This window comes from Spermophilus citellus (genome assembly GCF_964194105.1).
Source record: "Spermophilus citellus genome assembly, chromosome: 5".
NCBI classification, from domain to species: Eukaryota; Metazoa; Chordata; class Mammalia; order Rodentia; family Sciuridae; genus Spermophilus; species Spermophilus citellus.
Genome location: NC_138186.1, coordinates 137010355 through 137028213, shown reverse-complemented (window position 1 = coordinate 137028213; position 17859 = coordinate 137010355). Strand labels below are relative to the sequence as shown.

Genomic DNA, 17859 nt, shown 5'->3' with positions numbered 1-17859 from the left:
AGAAATTTGAAACAGTGAAATAAGTGTGTGCCTGTGTGGGTGTACACAAATCTAAAGGAAATTCCATTAAAGCTATAAACTGAAAAAAAATTATCCCAACTTTGTTATTTCCATGGCTCCCTGAAATAAAATCCATTCTGTTTGTTCTTAATATCTTTTTATGATTTAGTGATATCCTGTAGAGTACTTTATTTTAATTTCAAAAAGGCAGTGAATAGCAGATGTGGTAGAAGGCCCTGAGAAGGAGAAATGGGTTAGAGAGAACCAGTAAAACTAAAAAATATACTGTCAGACTTCCCAAGCAAAGTCAGCTCTAACAGAGGGATCTGGAAGCATCAATGGGAATCTGATTCATTCAGAGACACTGACACTGGGGACAAAGGAATTTCACTTTTTTGTTTCTTATGGTTAATTTGACTTTCTTCAAGCAGCATTTTTATTTCATCAATTATTTGAAATTGTATTTGGAATGTAAAAAGAAAAACTTTTGACAAATTAAATTTAGGAAAGAAAGATTTATGAATTGGGCAGCTCTCAGAACCAGGAGAGGTTTTCTAGAGCTCCACCCAGCTATGTGGGCAGGCAATAGAGACAGAAAAAAAGGAAACGAAATACAGAAACAACTTGATTGGCTACAGTTGGCATTGCCTTATTTGGGAATGGCATGAGGTGGTCTTTGCCTTAAATAGACATAGTCTCATCAGTCCTCAACATGTGATTGGCTGAAACTGAGGTGCTGTGATTGGCTGAGCCTCTGCTACCTGTTACAACAAGATATTCTCTGTCAGCTTGCAGTTGTATCTATACTGTTAGAGTGGAGTTTGATAGAGAAGCAGCTGTAGGCCAAATTTAATTAAATTTAACAAGTGTTCTATCATCAAATCTTCAGATTCTCATTAAATCTATAGTTGCTCACAGTTCCTCAACTAAGAATCCAAAATCTAAAAAGGTGTGAAAAATGCTTTTTTAACCCTTCAGTGGCAGAATATTACCTGATCTAAATTAATTTAATGACAAAACTAAATTGATATCAAATTGTTTTACAGTTTTTATTTATCCCCCCTGTGGATATTTGTATGTTTTGGTGTTCACAGAATGTTTCTGAATACAGAGTAAAGCTCCAGACCTTTGGAGCATGTAATATAATATACGAAAACTATTATCTATATAAAATTCATTTTTTCTGAAATTATAATAATATCTGGCCCTAAAGATTTAGTATTAGTAATTGTGGATCTGAACTCATTTTCCCCTCTGTTTTTATCAGGAAGAAATTCTAAATTATGTACTCTCTTGCAAATGTTTCTTTGATACCTTGAATTAAAGGTGTTAATTTATGAATGTCTCTACTATGAAGGAAACAATGAAATTAGGTTTTAGCAAAGAAGAACTCTGGATACAAATCACACAAAAGGACTGCAAATACTTTAAAACATGATGACAAATTGTGACAAATTGTGTACATTTTATTCCTTAACTACCATATGGTTACCGTGCATGAATATATATATATATATAAAATGTATATACACACATATGTACCTGTAAGGTACACACAGGTTTATACTTCATAAATTTAACAGCAACTTTGGAAAACAGAGTTAGTGTTGTTAAATGTGTGTGTTATCATGTCTACTCTCACAACAGATCATAATAGTATCTTAAAAAAGGACGTTTATTGTTGTAGATGTAAATGCATGTGTGTATGTACACACACACACAAACACACACAATTAGTACTTTTCAATATTTTATCCAGTGAATGGTTAGAATAAAATTAGTGTTGGTTCCCAAGGCACTTAGGAGGTATCAGCTTCCTAAGAGGATAGGTTTGGGGTTATTACTATTTAACAGAACAATTCAAATGGAATCTGAGCTTATATAAATTGCTCTGTATGTGTTAGAAGCAGAGCAAGAAAGGCAAATGCCCTTTACAGTTCTCTGGGCTCTAACTCGTGGGGAGTTCTACCTGCCCTCTTCAGGGAAAAAGGGTGGTTTATTGCTGTTACAAATAGGACAAGGCATAGGATTTTGACTGTCAATCATCATTTCTTGAGGGCCTAACTGTCAAAATCTGAAGCAGACTATGGGAGCTGTTACAAAGTTATCGGGGGGGCAGAAGTTTTTCTTTGTAAGAACTTGCAATATAAGCAGAGAACAGCACAACCACATTTTGAAGGAATTGTCTAAAGTATATTAACAAAAGAGCATTGATATTGTTATTAATATGCATTATGAATGTCAAATTTAATAACATATCCAGATGAAAAATATGCCCTGGGCTTGTAAAAGATACTCTGTTTGCTTTTACCAGATTCATGCTTTTATGTATAAGGGTAAGTATTCAAGCTGTGTTCTTTAGGGAAGTTAGAATGGTGTTGGGATGGGAAAAGAATGAGAGAACACAGGAAAATTCCTATCCAAGGTCAATGGTAGTCAAATGACAAGGAATGAACAATGGTAAGAGAAGGATTGGTTCTGAAGCCTTGGGGTACATAGAGCTCCAATCCTGCATCCTGACAGTTTTGGAAATCATTTATCTAACTATACAATGAACATTACTTTAGAACATGGAAATCCTTCTGTTTCCTAACAGAAGGCTAGAGGTTTTGTTGTTGTTGTTTTGGCTTTTTTTTCCCCACAATGTGAAAGGAAACAGTGATTTCTTTCTCCAGAAGTATGTGTCCCTTGCAAGTGAAAGTACCAGGCTTTCTCATGAATGGCAGCAGCAGCCTTTGGGGACAATCTCAAGACCTCCTAACTGAAAAACCCATGTTTCCAGTTTAAAAATGAGGCAGTAATTGCTCATGCAGCCAGGGACAATTCCACGTCACTGCCTATTTGTGGCACTGTTTAAAAACAATCCACTCATCCTTCAAATTTGACCAAACTACAAATGGTATGAGAACTCAGTTGTCTAATAAGGATGTTCATTTTGGCACTCAGCGGCTTACGCATGGCTCACAGATGGCTTCTGTCTCATTTTGTGTAATCCAATCATCCTGCACTACTGCGTCTCACACTTAGTCTCCAGGAGTAATTGAAAAGCTCACGGTGACAATTGTCTCTTCTTCCAGATGTCATCAGTACAAGGAGCCCGGCTCTCATCACCTCCTTGATGTAGGTTGTGCGCATGGCTCTCCGTGTCAGGGTTGCTCCAAGCAAGGTAAAGAGATGTTACTTCTTTGCATTGCTTTTCCTGCTGCCTAGCCCTTGTGTAAATGAGTATGTTCTATAAATGGCCTCTCTGTCAGTAGGCAACTTGTTTCGCTTTTGGCTGGGTACCATGCAGAAAACATTCTGCTGTACTGCTTGCATCTTGTGGTAATGGTGGCAATACAGAGGCGCCTGTGCCCAAGAAAGGATTCTAAAACATTTAAACAGTAGCTGTTTAAAAGCATCATTTTACACAGAAGCAATCTCTCTAGTGTTAACACCTGTACTTCCACTACCATGTTCCAAAATCTTGATAGTTTGTCCTCAATCTTTTTTCTTTTCTATTTTTTTTTTTTTTTTTTTGCAGGGGGTAGCTTTTATTTTTGTAGCTTCTAAAGGATGTGCAAGATTTTAAAGGCAAAGCATTAAAACATTTTAAGCTGTAGGGTTGTTAGTTTCTTTTCCCCCTGAAGCTAGTGTTAATAGTTTTTATTTCAGTATAAAAATACCCCTTTAAAAAAATCAAAGAACCTAAAACAAGGAAATATGCATAGCTTCAAAGCAGCTGTGTAAATTCACATAGACTTCAGGCCTATAAAGGAGCAGGCTTAAGGGAATGACACTGGAAAATAAGATTTTTACTTAAAAATTAATTTATGATTACAAGTGAGTGCTACATTCATTTTAGTAAAATATCAACACCATGTGTATTTCCTTGAGCTTTTTCTGCTCAATGCCATCATCACCACATACATCATCAGTGAGAAATGTTGAATATGGCAACAGCTAAGAAAAATTTTCTAGGTCAGTGAAAACACTATTTCAAGGAAAACATTTTCTAAGAAATTTGTTTTTTAAAAGGATTTAAAAACTGTTCATAATTTATACATAATTTTGTGATGCAACTAGCAATAATAACTTGCTGAAGAGATAAAAAATTAAAAGATAATATCCTGAGTCTTAAGTAGCTTACCCAAAGAACAGGGACTCTATATTTAGTCTCGGTTTACACACACGTACACACACACACACACACACACACACACACACAAATACATACATATTCCTTGCAGGAGAAATATGTGCATGGTTGGTACAGATCTTGACAGTTTTAAAATCCCAGAGCATGTGCAGTAGAGGTGAGTTGGTGACAGTCTGAATTCTCATGGCATATCCTGTGGGTTATGAGTTAACTTTTCTTCAATCTTTATTTATTGTCAGTATTATCAGCACAGGAATTACTTATACGCTCCTAAATTAATATTAATAGCAAAAGTGACCTTCATCTGAAGATAATTCCAAGGTTCCACAAACATATTGAATGCACACAATGTGCCAGGCATTGGGCTAATTAAATCCCCCGTCTCTATGCTTTAAATGAGAGAAAAGCTGACACAAGGGAAAGAATTGTGGCCAAAGGCCATTTAATTAATTTGCTGTCTGGGAAAATTGCACAAAAAAACTGGGAAGCAAGCCCAGGTATGAGGACTGGTAATTTGTTGTTCAGAATACAGTGTTTTGATGTTCAAAATGCACTTTTCCTACCTACATTAAAATAATGTAAACTTTCCTCTGTGAAATGAATGTATATAAAGATCTCAGAGACACAACCCAGTTTGGAATTTCCTTGGACTGGAGACTTTTGTCCTTGGAAGAGGCCCTTTCCAAGGGAGCTGCTCAATGGAGGCTGGATCCTGAGCTATGGTCCAACAGGAGAGAGGGCCACATCTCATGGTTTCTCTAGGAATTGTTGTAAGAATTAAAAGAAGGCTTTCGGTAGAAAGAAGTGGAAGGGAAAGAATTTTCTGTTGATATAGTACTGAATACGGGGAATTTTACATATGTTCTGAACACAAAACCCCTTTGAGGGGCTGGGGCTGTAGCTCAGTGGTAGAGTGCTTGCCTAGCATGTGTGAGGCACTGGGTTTGATCTTCAGCAACACATAAAAATAAATAAATAAAAATAAATATATTGTGTCCATCTATAACTAAAAAATAACAAAACAACAATAACAACAACAAAAAACTATGAAAACTAACTTATGTTTTACAGATAAATAGAAGAAACACTCAGAAAGTAACTGGCTGATGTCACGTACTTGCTGGGGAGGAACTAGGAGAGTAACTCCAGCATATCTGACTATAGAGTCTACATTTTTTTTTTATTGATAGACTATGGTTCCCATTGGACTAGGCTTTCATTATGTTTTCCTTCCTTCCTTCATTATTATTCAAAATGTAGTTATTGAATTATTGAATATCTACCAACGGTTAAACAGTTTGGGAGATGAGGAATTAAACTCAGAGAGGCTGAAGATATAAGCACCTCCATAAATAAGTGTGTTACTACACAAATGTGGTCAGACCTGAAAGACATACTCATAATACAATGGAGGGAAAGATGGAAGGATGGGAGGAATGAGAAGAGGAAAGAAGGAAGGAGGGAAGGAATAAAGGGAGGATGGACAGAGAAAGGGAGGGGGAGGAAAGAAGGAGGGAGGGAGAAAAAGACATAAAGGAAAAAAGGGACAGATTGACTCTGTCCTGGAGTCAGGGTGCAGTGGGAAGATGGCATATGAGCTAGACCTTGAGAACATACAGCTATTTGCTCTAAGAGTAAGCTTTGTAGGCAAGGGGAGCATTCTGCTTTGCAAAATCACATAAGAGCCTCCAGTTTCCATAGGATAAGTGGAGAAGGCTATTTATTATAAAAGGAACAGGCTCAGATTTCATAAGAGAATTCCTCTAAACTTTCAAAGTTCATACACTTCCAATGCTACTTAAATTGTTTCTGAGTATAGAAAAAGAAGAAAAACATGAAGCTGTTTTAACAAAACAGAAATTAAAGATAACACAAAAAAAGATGGGCCAGGTGTGTTGGTGCACTCCTCTGTAGTCCCAGCGGCTCTGGAGGCTAAGGCAGGAGTATTCCTAAGCAACTCAGTGAGAACCTGTCTCTAAATAAAATACAAAATAGGGATGGGGATGTGGCTCATTGATTGAGTTGAGTGCCCCTGACTTCCTTCCCCAGTGCCCCCATCCCCCAAAAGATTGATCTCATTTATGAATATAAAGGTAAAACATCCAAATAACATATAAGCAAAGCAAACAGAATCTAAGATGACATCATATAAATAAAGTATCATGGCCAAATTATATTTATTCTAAAAATGTAAGGATGGTTCAGTATTAGGTAAGCTACTAGCATAATTAATCAAATTTGTAAATTTAAGTAGAAAATCATATGGTCATCTTCATAGATGCTAAAATGGTCTTTGAGTAAAATTGACAGCCATTCCTAATTAAAACACTAAATAAAATAGAAACTGATGATTGCTTCCTTTTCCTTATTTTAAATTTATTTATTTATTCGAATTTGTTATACATAACAACAGAATGCATTTCAATTCATAGCACACATATAGAACACAATTTTTCATGTCTCTGTTTGTACACAAAGTAGAGTCACACCATTAGTGTCTTCATATATGTACTTAGAGTAATGATGTCCATCTCATTCCACCATATTTCCTATCCACATGCCTCCTCTCTTTCCACCCTCCCCTTTGTCCTATATAAACTTTCTCCATTCCTCCCACGCTGCCCCACAACCTCCATTATCTATCAGCATCCACATATTAGAAAACATTCAGCCTTCGGTTTTTTGGGATTGGCTTACATCACTTAGTATGATAGTCTCCAACTCCATCCATTTACCTGTAAATGTCATGATTTTATTCTCTTTTAATGCTGAATAATATTCCATTGTGCATATATATCACATTTTCTCTACCCATTCATCTACTGAAGGGCGTCTAGGTTGCTTCCACAGTTTAGCTATTGTGAATTGATCTGCTATAAACATTCTTCTTTAGTATTAAAGAATATCAATAGCTACACATGCATGCACACACTCACCTCACATCACATCACATCACAGTCCTAAAGAGGGTGTGTTACTCAGTGGAAAAAACCAGGGACATCTTTAAAAAGGCAAAGAACCAGACAAGGATATACATTAAATTCAATATTATTTAAAAATATACTGGAAGTTCTAGTCAATCCAATTAGACCACAATAAATGAATGAGCCATAAGAATTAGAACAGAAGTGAAACTAAGTCTATTTATATATACTATTGTATTTATATATAAGATCAAGGAAAATAAACCAATCCCCTAAAATCAAAAGTCAAATGTTCTTTCTGATGTTATCTGGGTATTAACACATAACAAATGGGGGTGAGGGAAGAATAGAAGTTTAGTAGATTAGACAAAGGGGAATGAATAGAAGGGAGGGGGAATAGGAATAATAAAGTCGAATGAATCTGTCTTAACTTTACTATGTACATATATAAATACACCACAGTGAATTTTCACATCATGTACACAAGATTGGGATCCTAATTAGAATAAGATGTACTCCATGTTTGTATAAATATGTCAAAATGTACTCTACTGTCATAGATAACTAAAAAGAACAAATAAAAAATTCTGATGATTGGATGGGTGCTGTGGCACACACCTGTAATCCCAGTGACTTGGGAGGCTGAGGCAGAAGCATCACAAGTTTGAGGCTAGCCTTAGCAACTTAGCAAGATCTTTAGTAACTTAGGGAGACTTTGTCTCAAAATAAAATGTAAAAAATAAAAAGAGCTAGGAGTGTGGCTCAGTGGTAAAGCACCCCTGGGTTAAATACCCAGCCCCAGCCCCTGAATCATGAGGTGTATATCTTATTCTTTTAAAATTTTGGTTTTGTGTGTATTTTATAATGTGATCTGATATATGCATATCATATTTGCATGCATGATTTATAAGTTAATTAGTACATATTTATTGGGGTGTATGCTCAAAAAATTACTACTGTGAAAATGCATTTAAGATTTTTGTAAAATATATATTGAGTTTCAAAAAATGAAGTCTTGTGATTTGACAGCAGCTAAATTTGGTATAATATAAAATAAATCTTAAATAAAGATAACTAGGGAGAAAAATGAAAATACTAACACAAACAATAACACATTTCAATATGTTAATAAGTTATTAAAGTTAAATACAAAAATCAGTTGCCTTTATATACACAAATAGTAGCTAGTTAGATGATGTTATGAAAGATAAAACTTGGTAGCAAGAATTTATTTAATAATAAACTTGACAGATAGTATGTGAAAGCTATCTGAGAAAAGATTAAAGTATGCCTGAATGATACAAAAGTAGACTTAAATAAAGTTGGAGATTTTCTTGGTTTTTAGATAGCATCAGTAAACATTATAAAGTTTATTCCTATCACTTATTCCCATCTTAGTAGTGAATTTAGCATAATCACAAAAAAAACAGAATTGTTTTATGAAGTTATTGTATCAGATTTGGAAGTTTATATATACATATGAGAACCCTAAAACAAAGAGATAAGAGGGGACTAGCATTATCAAATATTTTAAAAATAACTTTGTTGAGGAATAAATTTTAAAAACGGAACAATTTTAATGTGTGCAATTTGATGAATTTGGACAGATGCAAACTCCTGTGAAACCATCATCATCATCAAGGTGTTGGACATATTCATCACCCCGCAAAGTGTCCTTGTGCCTCTGTGCCAGTTTTTGCATGTGTAGTAAGAATACCTAACATGAGCTTAAACCTGTTAACGTATGCCTTGTCAGATATTAAAACGTACTATAAACCAGGTGCCGTGGCACAAGCCTGTAATCCCGGCAGCTCGGGAAGATGAGGCAGGAGGATCATGTGTTCAAAGCCAGCCTTAGCAACTTAGCAAGACCCTAAGTGACTCAACAAGACCCTGTATCTAAATAAAACACACACACACACACACACACACACACACACACACACACACACATAGGGTTGGGGGATATGGCTTATGGCTCAGTGGTTGAGTGTTCCTGTATTCAATCTCTGATACCAAAACCAAACAAACAGAAAACATACTATAAAGTTTCTACAACTAATACAGTGTGGTACAGATTCATGAGTCAGAGAAAGAGAGCTCAATGGGAAAAAAAAAACCAGAGAATATAAATAACAAAAATGCACACAGCTGAAAAAATGGAAAAAATGTAGCAGCTCCATGGGAATGTCAGGTTACCACAGAAAGCAAGGCATTGATGGGGACATGTCAAAAGAACACAAACGGTGTCTTGTAGGCCAAATTTGGAACCATTTGGCATCAACAGAACTCATAATTTTTTTGTTTGTTCTGTGTATTTCAGTGTTGGGGATTGAACCCAGGGCCTCAAGCATGTTTAGGCAAGTGTTCTACCAATGAGCTACACACCCAGCCCCAAGGATCATGATGCCAGTAGATTATGACACAGAGAAAACAAAAAGATAAGTTATCAAAAATAAATGAATAAATAATCAATATATAGATTAACACCTAAGATCAAGGGTAAGAGAGGAAATCTCTTTATGGAAGAATGTCTACTAAAATGTAGAAAAAAATGAAATGATGAAGTCATATCAGTCTACATCATCGATGTAAATAATTGATTCAGACAAGATCTGTTAATGGGTGCTAAAAGCATTGGGCAAAATGTTTTGAAGGAACAAGATATTCACCTACTCTCAAGTCATAACTTACTAGTTACAAAGGATAATAGTACAAATAAAACACAAATACATCACCTTTATCAAAGTATCAAACCGACCATCACTGATAATGAAACAAAGTCATATTATGTTCTCCTTATGAGATGCAATGGGAGATACACAATTTTACCTTTATAGAATTCTTCCCTGAAGAATCTAATAATGAGGAAACCCTCAGAAAAATTTAGAGTAAGACACTAACAGATACGATAACAAAATGCAACATGTGAAAATTTGATTCCAGGATTCTCATATTTTGAGGATAACTGAAGAAATTTGAATATGAATTCCACAGAAGTAATATATCATGTCCATATAAAATTTCCCGTGTGTGATAATAATTTGGTGGTTGTCTAGGAAATTGGACTTGCTTTTATGAGACTCTGGGGAAAATGTTTTTAAAATTTTGTCTTCATTTTTTGCCACTGAAAAATAAATGTGGTACAATTTCACATTAACTTTACACAGTATACCTAGTCATATTCTTGCAAAGGCTTTTATTAAATTATGCATCCTTTAAAGGGGAAATAAGTGAATATTAATATAAAAATATGATATATTTTGAAAATATATTTTGTGTGAAGTACAAAATACTTTAGCATAATATAGTATGAAATATGTGTACATAAATTAATGTTAATCTATACCCCAGGAGCTGTTGATTAACATCTAAAGTACCCTTATTAAGAATTCACACTTGAATAAGTTATCAGGCAGTTCAGAAAATATTATTGAAAAGTATACTAGAGATTTTGTTAATGAACATCAGAAACAAGTTATATTTTTCACTGATGAAATTAATTTTGTTCCAAACACACAAAATTGATCAGGCCTCCCTATCCTTATATGAACAAAATATAAGAATTTGGAAAGCCCAGTAACTCAAATACCATTAGAGAAGATTCCAAGATCTTGAACTCCATGCTCTTAGACTGTGCCTCAACTTTATGGAAAAATGTGTCAATCATCTTGCCAGGATATTTGATGTTGACTTCAGGGTGTCATTGTGATGTCTCAGAGTAAACTTGGCAAACTCAAAGTAGTTGTCAAAGTGTTATAGATTAGAGAGGGGGACTTCACTGTTATTTTTTTAATATTTATTTTTTAGTTGTAGGTGGACACAATATCTTCATTTCATTTTTATGTGTTGTCGAGGATGGAACCCAGTGCCTTACACATGCGAGGTGAGTGCTCTATCACTGAGCCACAACCTCAGAACTTCACTAAGTTTTTAAGAACAGGTTGTACAAATATTTTTGTCTGTTTGCTAATAATTTACATTTGGTACAGTTTTAAGTAGGACTTGCTATTATTATACAATAAATACCTGATCTTTCTCTTTCTTTCATTAAAACTTACAAAATATATAAAAGTAGGAAAGGCATAGCCATAATTTTAGCCTTTTAAAAACAAACATCATTAAGACATGTCTTTTTAGATACTGAACTAAGGAGAAGAATGTAAAGCTCCCATTTGATTCTCATGTTTGAAAGCTAGATATGGTGACCAGAAGAATCTGAGAGTTGTTTAATAGCAGTTTAATTTGGGTTTATTTGAATAATGAGACTAGTGAGTAGTGACATTAAGAATTATTTTTATCATTTTATTTCATGTTTTTATATTTTTTTACATTTTGAACTTTTTTGAATCCTTTGAGAATTGAATTAATGAGCTTATATTATTTTGAGACTTTAGAAAATCAAAGAGACAACTGGTTCTCTAAAGCATTTTAGACATTTTTGAACTTTACAGATTAGGGAAGAAATTTCAAAGTCCTGAATTAACTGGAAATGACTAGCCAGAAGCTGAAAACAGGAATATTTACTTCACCTTCCCTTTCACTTCCCAGAACTACTACAACCTTCATGACCAATGCAATCATATTAGTTTTAATGGACCCAATATCTGAATTTGTTTTTATAATGTTTGTTTTATTAATAGTTTAACAGCAGCAAATATGCCATAGAATGGGTCTATTATTGTGGTTCCTTCTGAGACTTTTTTGGGTGCTGTCCCTTACCTTAGCACTTTTAGTGGGGTGTCTTTTGCTTAGGTCAACATGACTTGTATCAGATGAACTCTATGATATGGACACACACGTTTGCTTTAGAGAAATACATTTGTCTCAAAGTCAGTCATGCACAGTCCTGTCCCCTGCCCACCAGCACCTGTTAATAGAGCTCCATCTAACATGGTGTCAAATACCAAGTAGTGATTAGTTTATTCAGCGAGATTCTCTCTTTTTGTGAGTTTGCATAAGAGAAAGAGTTGGTCAGTTTTTAGTAGAGTTGGAAGAAAAAACAAATCTGAGACTAGAATAATTCAGCCCTAGCATGGAAGATTATGGCAATGGCCCACAGGTCACCAGCGCCACTATGTACTTAACCAATGAGTTATTGTGGATCTTGAATGGTGGCAGAGAGAAGCTGAATCAGTAGATGTTAAGATAGTTGTTTTAATGGATTCTAAAAATCTTCCTATTATCCCCTTTGAGGTAGAGTGAATTTTGTATTCCCTACAACTTGAAGGAGCCTAATGAACATATTGAAATTTGAAAGACAATTTAAAATACTAATCCCACAAACAATATTTATACAGCTTTCTGCACATGCCATAGTTGCAGATATGATGATGCGGTTAATGCTTTCTTTAATTCTTCATGAGGATGGGGATAATCTTTCTCTACAGGATTTTAAATGTACTCCACATGGAACCCATATAAATAGAGTTGGAATTATTCTTAATATTTGAGATTCTTAATCTGGGATACATGGATGGGCCTTAGAGTTTCTCTGATAACACTACAATTGTACACAATTTTGTGTGTATTTTTTGAGTATATGCATTTTTCTGCACATTCCACATTTTACATCAGATATACAAAAAGAAAATGAGCAAATAAGGGTTAAAAACACCAGATCAAAACATTACTTGAAAAAACTTGTCCAAAGTCATGCAAGCTTTAACTGCTAAAGACTGGGTTTCTCTCTTTCATTACAAACTTGTTAAACATGATTCCACCCTGTAAAGATCATTAAGATTTTTCTATTTCCTACCAGAAATATATATATTTTAGATTCAGAGCCACATTTGTAAAAAAATACAGATTACTATATTGCTAACATACTGTTTTCTCACAGACTTGTATTAAATTCTACTAATACCAGCAGCCTACCACCATGTTTTATTTCATTTTTTTTAGAACAAGTTATTCAATTTTTAAAAGGAAAAATATCTTGACTAATTTTGTAGGACAGGAATGGCATTCCATTTTTGTGTTAACATGCATTTCTTTATTTGTAGTAAAAAAAAAATATTCTATTTGTTCATTTCAATAGAAAATTTGTGGCTTTCCTTTTTGGTTGAGGAACTTCGATATCCCAGCTGTCCATCCAATTCCCATAAAGAAATTCTGCCTGAGAGAAACTCTCCGAGAAGCCTGTTCCTGTTTATTACCTGCACTAGTTTCTATGGCCTCAGTAGGTCTTTGTATTGTAGTCAATGAGAAGTTTGTTAAAATGGGAAAACCAGGGTTAAGAGTAATAAAGTTTGAGAACCACTCAAATGACATTTAAACTGATCCTAAATATGAACTGTATGGACGATTTTGAGTTTTGCAAGAGCCTAAATCCTTATGAAGTCAGGTTATATCTTTTTGATGAGGTCATTTTGCCCTTATAATCAATCACAAAGTTTACTTTCTGATTGAGAGTCAATAAACCTGATATAAAATTGCAACTCTTTTAATGATTGGCTTTGTGAAAATGACTTAATTTCTCTAAGCCCCTATTTCTCCATTAACAATGAGGGCATTATAATCCTAGCCTGTGAATTTGTTTTAAAGTGTGAGCTAATCTACACAAGTATACTTTAAAGGTTCATATAAACACAGGATATACTTGATTTTTCTAATTGTTTACCATGTGATTATTATTTTTTTAATCTTACTTATTTCTTTGTATTCTAAAAGAGTCCCAAACAGCTTTGGGAAGAATGTCAATATTTGCTAAATTTTGTGTTGATTATTACTATCTCCTATATGGCCAAGATTGCTTTCATATGGGGTGGTATTAAGTGTGTCTGGTGCTCTGACCGATCATATATCTGCTCCTTAAATAGCTAGAATGTCCTTTAAGGCCAAGATTCTTTCAATTCTTAAACTATGCTGAGTCATTCAACTTATTTTCACTGAGAATCCGCAGGAATGACACCAGACACTATGCATGTATCAGTGAGCCAGAGGGACATATCTATTCCCTCTCAATACCTTCCAAGATACAATTAGATCCCATATTTGTAGTCATTATTTGGAGAACTATAAAATAATATGTGCAAGACATCTCAATTTACATTATTAAATGCCATGAGAGAAATTCAAGTGATAAATGAAGAGATCTCCAGGAGAATGGAACAAATATAAACTGGTCCTTTTTGAATTATACACTGACTTGACTGGGAATAATATGGGGTGGTATTAACTGTGTGGAAAGACAGATGAGTGAGTCATGCCAACTGGAGTATTACAGGTCCTCTGAAGCTCTGAATTCTCAGGGATGCCACCAGCATATATTCCTATTCATTCTGGGTCCCAAACTAGCCCTTACAAAGATACTGTTTTTGGTTTGGGGAGGTTCTGAAATTGCAAATTAATAAACTTTCCTCTATTTTGTGTAGATGCAGTCTTTCCTTAATTTCAACTCATTAAAAATGCTTTATTGTTTAGGGCAGTGGAAGGAAGACAGGCACCAAAATATTTTTGATCCAAAGAGATGACAACGTAAAGACCAGTTGTAGCTGTCAGTTTTTGGAAAGCAACTTGGAAAGCATTTATCAAATCATAAGTATCCATAAACGGAAGACTTTTGCATGTTTATTCCACTTTCAGAATAGTTTTGCGATTGTGCACAAACAATGAGTGGAAGCTTTTTAATAAAGAAATTGCATTCATAATGATCTTTATGAGAACATAATAAATCTTTGGTTACCATTAATTACTCCCCATAGTCAGACTAATGAGGACTGTATTAAGGAGAAAAGAGAGAATTAAAGAGTTCCCAACAGAGAATAATAAGTCAGGAAAATTTCTGAAGTTAGTGAGGTGTCAGCTGAGACCTGTAACGATGAGTGGGAGTTAGCCTTCCAAAGAAGGGAGCTTTAGTTCTAGACAGGGGGAGTGGCAATGACCTTTCCCAGGAATAGAAAGTACTTAAGCATGACTGGCATGCCAAAAGAAGGGCAAACACAAAGGGAATAGCAGAACCCAGGGATGACTTTCATCTATGTACATATACTACTATGAAATGTTTTTGTGTTTTTCTTGTCCACCAGTTCCTGTATTAGAGGTGACATTGTCTTGGAGAATTAGGTTTGCTGCAGAAAGAATGCAATGAAGAGGAACATTTGGTGTTGGGGGTGTTTGCTTTTTTGGCTTCCAAAATGTGTTCCAACAATAGACTGACAAGTGGAGACCAGAGATCACTTGACTCCCCTTCATAGGGATCTAGCTGAGGGGCAGAAGTTCTGGAAGGAGAGAAGAGGGAGATGATGCAGTGGTAGCAGTGGTGGGGTGCATGGAGAAGAGCAGAGTCCACAGGGTAAGATAACCTAGAACTCTTTGTCACTGGTGTCATAGGGCCAAAAGGAAGATGAGTTCCAGGATGGACATAGATCCTTCACAGATCCCCACCATTGTGCTGTGTGGCTGTGGAAGATGTGTTTCTCTTGGCTGGTAGGCATAGCCAAGGGCCTCCTCATTGCCCTTGTATGGTCCAATTCAACATCATGCCCTCTGGTCCCTGACACTATGCCAAGATCATGGAACTTCCCAGTGATCCTCTTCCCTTGCCTCTCACCTCATCTCAGTGGCCCAGAATACTGGTAAAGCCCCTGAAATCATGTGTTCTGGACATGTTTTCTTATTATAAATATGGGTCACAATTCTTACCTGGCAGCATTGTTGTGAGGATATAAGGGAACAGGGCTTACAGTGGAGAGCTTGATACCTTGAGTGCATAGCCATTAAACAAGTCACCCCTTAGTCTATTCCTCATTAATAAAACCACATTTAAAAGTTCATAAAAAGCCAGGTGCAATAGCACATGCCGCTAATTCTGTAATCCTTGATCCTGTCTCAAAATAAAAAATAAAAAGGGCTGGGCATGGGAATGTAGCTCAGTGGCAAAATGCCCCTATGCTCAAACCCCAGAACAGAAGAAGAAGAAGAAGAAGAAGAAGAAGAAGAAGAAGAAGAAGAAGAAGAAGAAGAAGTTGTTGTTAAAAAATATACTCAGTGGCTAAAGAAATTAAGAGTATTAAAAAAGTAAAATGTGTATAATTAAAATACAACAATATAATGAATTCCTCTTACCTGTCACCCACCCTCACAATTATCAATTCATGTTCAATATTATTTCATCCTTTCCACTTTTATTTCCAGTTTTTTATTTTGAAGCTAATCCAGACTTGAAGGACTTTTAAAACACCCCCCCACACACATACCATTATCACAGTTTAAAAACGTATCCATAATTCTTTAGCATCATTAAATACTCAGTCAAGTTTTAAAAGCCAAATGTCTTATAAATGTCATAATATTTTTTATAGTTTGTTTGGTCCAGGATCTAAATATCTTTTTGAAAAAAAACAATAAAAATTTTGGCAGTACATAAATATCTAGATTGCTATGAAGTCTGATTCACATTTATTGGATTTTCCTAGAGTGCCATAATGATATTTATATCATAATGAAGTCATGTGTTCTGTCATTTAGACAGCATTGTTAAGTGCCTTTCCTTTGGTAATTGATACAATTTTTTTTCCTGATCTCAATTCTGCCACTAAATAAAAGTATGCTATTGAACCATTAACTCAACTTAAGTTCTCATTTCTGAAATCCTATTAAAAAGAATGTGTTGCAATAGAATTGATTGTTCAACATAGTATTAAAGTTTTGAACTTTCCAAGTGGGAGGCAGGCTAGCACAAGGTTAAGAAGAGGGTTGACATCCAGAAGGTTTGGGCTAGAGCCCTGCCCCAACATACAGGCCACATGAACTGGAATAAGTTTCTTAACTTCTCTTTACCTTGGTTTCTGAATCTATGAAATGAAGGCAATAGTCAACCAAACCTAGACAGTTTCTTTTTATGTATGTGTACAGTGTTCCACTGTCAATTATAACTAATTAGAACAAATTAAACAATAAAAATAAATAAATAAAAAGGAAAAATATATGTGCATAGTAGTAGGGTATAGAGAATGCTAAATAAAATGAGAAAATGTGAGTCCAGGGATTGTTACATAGTAACCCCTCAATAAGCAGTTAATATGATTAGACAGTGGACTGTTCAGAGCAGGAGATGAGGGGTCAGCAGAGTTTAGACCTATGTTGTTCAATATGGTCTTCACTAGCTACATGGGGTAACTGAGCTCTTGAAATATGGCTCATTGAAGCTGTGCTGTGTTCTGGTAAAATGCACTCTGGAGCTCTAAGACACAGTTTGACAGATGACAAAAAAAATCTCAATAATTGTTAGTTTTTAGTACATGCTGAAATTATAATATGCTGGATATATTAGGTTAAATAAGTATCAGTTTCACACTTTTGAAACATTTAGGAATGTGGCTGATAGAGAAATTTTAAAATTATATGTGCGGCTTGCATTACATTTCCTTCAGAGAGCCCTGGGTTAGATCAACAATTGCCATTCCTACCATTCAAAATGGATCTTGTTCTTTTTCTTACTGTTCATCTAGTTAAGCAAGTCGGGAGATATAATCAATGACCCTGTGTCCCTTACCATGGGCCACTTGTCTGTTCTGTTTCCTTAGTAGCTCATGTATCTGCCCTCTTTTCCAGCTCCCCTGCTTGCCTAGGTTATTAAAATCCCATTTAAATGCTTCCTTACCTAATGGCCCCTCGGATCCATACTGCTCCTTCAATCATGCAGTCTCCCTGTGGCCTTTAGAGACATTTAGAATTCTTTGTCAAGGCATAACATTCCCTTCACAATTGACCTCAACTCTTTAACTACTCTTACCTCCCCTTCAGCTTAGCTTCAGTCAAGTCTTCACAAGTGCTTCTCCTGCCTGTAGCAAC

The 17859-nt window shown here is 35.2% G+C and overlaps 1 protein-coding gene across 2 annotated transcripts in view; it reads left to right on the top strand.

Annotated features, from left to right (window-relative positions):
- Positions 1-3133: 3133 nt before the first annotated feature.
- Positions 3134-17859, top strand: part of TMEM244 (transmembrane protein 244) — a gene marked incomplete at both ends in the record, with an annotated part of 39129 nt that continues 24403 nt past the window's right edge. For both annotated transcript variants that reach the window (XM_081293839.1, XM_081293840.1), the window contains one exon: positions 3134-3166. In XM_081293839.1, the coding sequence (XP_081149965.1) occupies positions 3134-3166 (33 nt within the window). The remainder of the gene's footprint in view (positions 3167-17859) is intronic.